The 7187-nt window shown below is 37.0% G+C and overlaps 1 protein-coding gene across 2 annotated transcripts in view; it reads left to right on the top strand.

Annotated features, from left to right (window-relative positions):
- Positions 1–556: 556 nt before the first annotated feature.
- LOC21399757 overlaps positions 557–7187 on the top strand; it is an 8225-nt gene continuing 1594 nt past the window's right edge. The window contains exons 1-9 of one of the 2 annotated variants that reach the window (XM_024168666.1): positions 557–953; positions 2186–2310; positions 3020–3464; positions 3576–3691; positions 3851–4631; positions 5214–5276; positions 5600–6058; positions 6403–6591; positions 6681–6908. In XM_024168666.1, coding sequence (XP_024024434.1) covers positions 747–953; positions 2186–2310; positions 3020–3464; positions 3576–3691; positions 3851–4631; positions 5214–5276; positions 5600–6058; positions 6403–6591; positions 6681–6908 — 2613 coding nt within the window. In that variant the 5' untranslated portion in view covers positions 557–746. The remainder of the gene's footprint in view (positions 954–2185; positions 2311–3019; positions 3465–3575; positions 3692–3850; positions 4632–5213; positions 5277–5599; positions 6059–6402; positions 6592–6680; positions 6909–7187) is intronic. The other variant, XM_010102853.2, reaches the window with a different exon arrangement.

Genomic DNA, 7187 nt, shown 5'->3' with positions numbered 1-7187 from the left:
TGGATTAGAATCATGTAATTAAAACTATTTTCGATTTACGTGTATTTTTTATAAGAAAAAACATTATAATAAACCATGAATCATGATTCAAATCATGATTTGAATCCTCCAATCAAATATCTCCCTTATTACTTAAGCTGAAAAGGAGGAATGGCAGTCTTGTGAATATAATTGAAAAAAATTACTTATTATTTTACTGTATTTGTTTGATAAAATAAAATAACGACGCATGTTAAATAAATAGAGTAGCGTATGAGAGAGTACACAATAGAGTTGTATTTTACACAACGCAGCCGGGCAAAAGAAAAGCAAAAAGCAAACAGCAAAAAAGAGTGCCGTTGGGGCCAACGCTGACGTGGCAAATACACTCGTAATAGTAATCACTATTATATTAATTTAAAATATTATTTATTATTATTATATAAACACCACTCAAACACGCTTTCTTTCGGCTTTGCGTCTCATCATCAGTCGTCCCACAGAAAAAGAAAGAAGAAAAGAAAAGCCAAACTCCAAAACTCTTTTCTTCTTCTTCTTTTCTTTGTTATTGTTATTACTTTCCCTTTCTTTCTCATCTGAATTGGGAAAAAATAAATAAATAAAAAAGTCGGTAATCTCTTCTGAGTTTTGTCGTTTGATTTTCCTGGTTTTGAATCGAAGTAATTGGTCGTTGGTGGGTAATCGGAGGTGCGGATTATACGACGTCGTACGTGTGGTTTGGTTAGGTAGGACTGGACTGGACAGAGATGGGTGGTGGTGAAGTTGAAGCGGTGGGGAATGGAGGAGGAATAACAGCGATGGAATTCTTCCGGGAGGGGGAGGGTGATGAAACGGCGTCGTACACTTGGCCTCCGAGAATCCCCAGACGCCTTTCCAGGCGCCTCCACTGTAAGACTCCCTGCACCGTCGAGAAAATTGAAGCTAAGCTTCGTCTCGCCGATCTTCGCCGTCAGGTCTCTCCCTCTCTCTCCCTAATTTCCTTTTTTATTTCTTGTTTTCCTTTTCAGTTTTTCTTTTTTGTTTCTATTTTTGTTTTTATTTTCCTTTTCAGTTTTTTTGTTTCTATTTTTGTTTTTGTTTTAAATTTATCTTTTTATAACCTTTCATCCTTTTATCGAGGAAACTCGAAGTAGTTTTTATTTTTATTTTTATTTTTTTATTATTCAATTTTCTCCACGAATTTCTCTTCTTTGAAATTCGATGACTCTCTCTCTCAATTTTTTTTAAAAAATAAACGTGATGATTTCTTAATATTCGACTTGTTCGCTTGCTTCGTAAATTTCAACGACTGAACTATAACATTTTCTTCTCTGTTATTCTTAAGTTGCTTTTTGTTTTGTTTTTTTATTAAATTCATTCGATATCTAGAATTATAATATTTTTTTTGTAAAAACATTTTATTATTGTCTTTCACGCATATGCTTAGAATTCCCGAAGTGATGATTACAGAAAAAAAAAAAAATTCATCGAATTCTTCCGAGTTTTCATGTTTTTCGCGTCCACCCTTTTTTTTTTTTAAAAAAAAATATAGATTGTACCTACCCCTTCTCTCTTTGGATTTCCAATTCCAGAATTCCTAGAGGTTGTTAGAGTTTTTTGGTCTTTTTTTCTTTTTAAAAAAAAAAATATTTTACCCAACCTTTGTGATGAAGGATGTTGCTGTGTTAGGTGAGTCAGTTTCTTCTTCTGTATGAATTTTTTTTTTCCCCCCTGGGTCTCCTTTTTTTTTTTTTTTTTTTTTTTAACTTCATATGGTCTCTTTCACTTTCTATTGGTGTTTGATGTGAATTATAATTGGACTTCTATACAACCATAATAGCTTTGGCTAATTTTCAACAAGTCTTGGTTTCTTCACACGTAACATATATAAAAGTGTAACATATAAAAACTGAGGTTATAACATGGCACTCATACATCGTACGTAAAAACGTTACTTAAAGGTTAAAAAGTTATATATGCTTTAGCAAGACATTATTTTGTAACAATTAAGGAATTTATTCGTCTTATACCACGTTTCTAAAGTTACTGGTACGTCGAATTCATGGCGTGTTTCTAAAGTTAAGTATAAAAACCGCCCTTTTAACAATTTTTGCCTTCGTGGGCATTCGCTTTTGATCAACTTTTTGCGTTGTGAGAAAACTTTTCTTGGTTATATACTTAAAGCTACAGTTCTCTTTGATTGCAGGAATACTATGAGAAGTTGTCGAGCAAGGCACGGCCGAAGCCTCGAAGTCCCGTGCGGTCTTCCTCTCCTGAGGAGGACCTCGGGCAGCGCCTTGAAGCTAAGCTACAGGCTGCTGCCCAGAAAAGGTGGATGTTATTTAGTTACTGAATGATTTTGTTACTTTTATTGGTACTTATTCTTGGATGGAGACTTGAAATGTTGGGTCCAGGACAAAGAAATAGATGCATTTTGAATAATTGAGTTGTTTTTTGTTTAGGGACGTGAAAAGGCCACCCTGCCTATCCTGCAAGACTTTAGTTTTTGTTTTGCTTTCTACATGCTTACTTCAGGCATTAATTTCGGAATGTTTCTGTGGTGGTCCATGGCCCTTTGATTGTCTCCTTGTTCCTTTTAAATGATTTTACTCGAAACTAAGCACGTACTGTAGAAATTTACAGGAATCCTTTCTCTGTTTATTATCTTCTCTCTTTATTTTGATTTTTTTACTTAGATAACACATCTACTTTCAACTGGTCTAGTTATTTCCCGAAATCTCCTTTTATTTTCTATTTTTATCTTTGACACTTCACAAAGCAATTATCATGGTGAAAAGATTATTTCGTGCTTCTGACAGTCTAATTATCTATATACTTTGTTAGCATATTCTTCTTATATGTATATGTATGTTACAAAGATTAAGCACGTGTTCTCGGAAGTGATGTGTGTGCAGACACATATCTGTGCATATTACTGCCGAGGCTGATGTTAAATCTGTGACTGGTCTAGTCTTCTTTTCTAGGTTGATCAGCTACTTTTTTTAATTTGACTCCTTTTTACTTCTTGTTGAATCAACAGGTCAAGGATGTTGGAAAAGGCTCAAATGCGCTTAGCTAGGTTGGATGAGTTGCGGCAAGCAGCTAAAAGTGGGGTAGAAATGCGTTATCAGAAGGAACGAGAGAAAATTGGCTCAAAAGTACAATCACGTTTTCAACAGGCAGAGGCAAATAGAATGATGATGCTTAAGGCTTATAGACAAAGAAGGGCCACACTAAAGGAGAGATCATCTCAGTCATTATTGCGCAAGATGGCACGAGACAACAAATACAAGGAATGTGTACGGGCTGCAATTCACCAAAAACGTGTGGCTGCTGAGAAGAAGCGATTGGGATTTCTGGAAGCAGAGAAGAAGAGGGCTTGCGCTAGGATGTTGCAGGTTCGCCGAGTTGCTAAGTCTGTCTCTCATCAACGTGAGATTGAGAGGAGGAGAATGAAGGACCAGTTGGAAGATCGGCTACAAAGAGTATGTATCCATTCTCTATTGAACTCGTATTGCAATTCTGTGTTATTATTAGTGGTGCTTGTGGTGCTTTATTATTTATGTGTTTCAATATGGTATTTTATGTGTTATTAGGCAAGGAGACAAAGAGCAGAATATTTAAGGCAGAGAGGTAGGCTTCATAATTCCGTTCAAGTGAACTGGAATACGATGCACAAGCAGGCTGATCTCCTCTCTAGAAAATTGGCAAGGTGTTTATTCCCTATAGTTGCTATTACTGTTGTAACCCTTTTGTATTTCGAGATGGTTGTCTTTTTTAGTATTGGTGGACATCGGATGCACTTCTGAGTGGTAAACTAATTTTTACGCATAAAACTTGAGTTGGCTTGTTTAATTTGTTGCTTTTGTAGGTGTTGGAAGCAGTTCCTTAGGCACAGAACTACCTTGTCATTGGCAAAGGCTTATGATGCCCTAAATATAAAGGAGAAACACGTCAAATCTATGCCTTTTGAGCAGCTTGCTCTTCTGATTGAGTCAGCTGACACTCTACATGCTGTGAAAGCTTTACTCGATCGTTTTGAGAGTCGATTAAAGGTCTTAAGAGCTATTGCTTCTGCTAGTCATACACCCGGCACGGAGAACATTGATCACCTTCTCAAACGAGTTGCTACTCCAAAGAAAAGGACTACTCCAAGGAAAACTCTGAGGGGAAGAGAGGCAAAGAAAGCAACTACTTCCAGGGAGACAGCTAACAATCTAACTAGATTATCAAGGTATCCAGTAAGAGTAGCCCTTTGTGCTTACATGATCTTGAGTCACCCAGAAGCAGTTTTCAGTGGTCAAGGAGAGCGGGAGATTGCTTTGGCCAAGTCCGCTGAAGAATTTGTTCACGAGTTTGAATTGTTACTGAAGATTGTACTAGAGGGGCCTGTGCATAGTTCTGACGAAGAGTCTGAGTCTGTGACGCCTAAACGTTCAACCTTCAGATCGCAGCTAGCAGCTTTTGATAAAGCATGGTGCTGTTACCTAAATTGTTTTGTGTTGTGGAAAGTTAAGGATGCACAGTTACTGGAGGAAGATTTGGTTAGAGCAGCTTGCCAGCTAGAGCTCTCAATGATGCAGAAGTGCAAGATGACCCCCGAAGGAGATAGTAGTGACCTTACTCACGATTTGAAGGCTATTCGGAAGCAGGTATATGACAGCTCATTGATTTTTCTTCCACCAAAATTAACGTAACTAACAATATGTTTCTGCACTGTTTGATTCACAATTAAAAAAAGAGTTAAAAAAATAAAAACAGAGAAAATTTCAATTTTCAAGATTCTTATTTTTCAATTTGATTGACTTATAAAAAAGGAAAGAGAAGGATGAAAAAAGGGGAGACTTCCCCTTTGACGGACTGAAATTTTCTATAGAACAGAGTAAGGTTTGGAGAGAAATGTTGTAGGTGGAGATATGAGTGGTGCTTGCATTGCTTTTCATTTTTGTCGTCATTTACTGTGATCACAAAATGGGAGAAGTTATAGAACTCCCTTTCTCACTTGTATTTTCTGCGCTCCAAGTGGACTAAGTATGTCATATAATTGCATTAGTGAACCCTCTTTTCGTGTTTTAGTTCACTTAATTCGAATGACAAGTATAGTTTTCAAAGCTAGTGAAGCATGCGAATAATCGTTTTTTTTTTTATTTTTTATAAAGGAAGTGAAGCATGTCAATATTATTTATTTATTTATTATTTTTCCCAGCTAATATTAATTTCTGTTCTATTTTTAGGTGGGGGGAGGGTGGGGTTGGGGGTTGTTCTTAGAAGATTGTCTCATTCTAGGAAATGAAAAGGTGTAGTACTGATTTGACGACGGTGTCCTTCAAGTTTTCTGTCAGTTGCTTTTGAATTCTGTCATGAGACAAAGAAAGTTGCAGGCTGGTTTGCAATGGGTTTTGGGGGGAATTGCTTTATTCTTGTGAAGTTGTGTATACTTGAGTCTTGAGTGTGTGTGCGTGAGTGGTGGGTTCGGGATTACCACTTCGACAATACCTACAGGGGATGGAGTCCAGGGACAGGGCAATGCTGCCCAGCAAAATTATGTTATTCAGATCCGTAGTCATTTGTTTATTTGGTTATCAGCTAATACTTTTCTTTGGTTATTCTAATGGTGCAGGTTACAGAAGATCAACATCTTTTGAGGGAAAAAGTGCATCACCTGAGTGGGGATGCTGGGATTGAGCGGATGAATTCTGCACTATCTGAAACACGATCCAAATATTTTCTAGCCAAGGAAATTGGTAGCCCATCGAGGTCACAGATTACTCATTTTATCTCTCCAAGTCCGCCTAGTTCCTCAGGTGGTCCTTCGTTCACTACCTCAGACAAGAAAAGAAACATGGTTGAGAGTAAAGAGCGTCCAAGCCGCGTGGTTCGCTCCTTGTTCAGGGAAGATGATACTCCTGAAGGCCCTCATTCTTCTGCTCCAATAGCCATTTTGGATGAACAACTGGGATCTTCTATTGAGAAGTTGGCCACAGAGAATGAATTGATTGTAAATGAATTTCTTCACAAGCAGCATGAGGGGTTCACTGATATCTTTAATTTAAATGATGAAGATCAAAACGGTGTAAAGGTCAGTGCACTATGACAAATACATGTCTGTAGCAAAAGTAAAACCTTATTATAAGTTTCTGGACAAATACTTTTTGTATATTTGTGAAGATCATAGGTGCCAAGGTTTTTTAGAATCTTATCCGGATAATAATGATTTATACAAGTAATTAGGGAAGAGTTTTAATTTCATTGCTTTTTAGTTGACCGGCTTATGAGTTATAACTCTTTTTTTTAATTTTTTCGTCTATGGAAGTTCCTTGGTTTATTTGGTTTTGAAAAGGAGATGAGGAAGGTCTTTCACACTTGCTGATGTTTGTATTGAAATCTTGCATGTTTCTTTGCTATTCTCCTTGTTGTGTGCAGGCAAAGATAAGAGAGACTATGGAGAATGCTTTCTGGGATAGCATCATGGAATTAATGAAAAGTGAGGATCCTAATTATGATCGCGTTATTCAACTGCTAAAAGAGATAAGGGATGAACTTTGCCAGATGGCTCCAGAGACCTGGAGACAAATGATTATGGAAGCTATTGATCTTGACGTTCTCTCTCAGGTAGGAGCATCTTTGATTTTATTTAATTATTACTATTTACTTTGCAAAATGTTGCTTGTACAAATTACTAAGTTCTATTTTCTTTCAAGGTGCTTAAATCTGGTAATCTGGACGTTCATTACCTTGGAAATATCCTGGAATTTGCATTGGACACTTTGCAAAAACTCTCTTCCCCGGCTAATGATGTTGAGATGAAGAATACTCATCAGAGGTTAATGAAAGAATTAGCAGATACATGTCAGGCCAAAGATGGCTCAAACCATTCAAGTGTTATTGCGATGATCAAAGGTCTGCGCTTTGTCCTAGGGCAGATTCAGGTAAAAAAATTTATTTCTTTATTAAATATTAGATATTATTGCAACAATCAAAGGACCACAGTGGTCCAATGTATATACTTTCTTCACACGTCAAATGGCCTTTTTGTCATGTATTAAGAGCTAGTGTGCAAAAAGGTGGATATTGCAAGTGTAGTCTAGTCTATAAACACGTGGGTTTGTAGTTTCTGAAAATAAACGAAGTTATGCCAGATCTTTGTTTCGGTGCATATGATCTTGAGAATTCTGACTCTTTTTCTTCCCTTTTCCTTTCCCGTCCCC

Source organism: Morus notabilis, unplaced genomic scaffold, assembly GCF_000414095.1.
Source record: "Morus notabilis unplaced genomic scaffold, ASM41409v2 Scaffold1285, whole genome shotgun sequence".
In the NCBI taxonomy this organism is placed as follows: Eukaryota; Viridiplantae; Streptophyta; class Magnoliopsida; order Rosales; family Moraceae; genus Morus; species Morus notabilis.
Note: the sequence above shows the minus strand (reverse complement) of the source record. Positions and strands in the feature narration are given on the sequence as shown.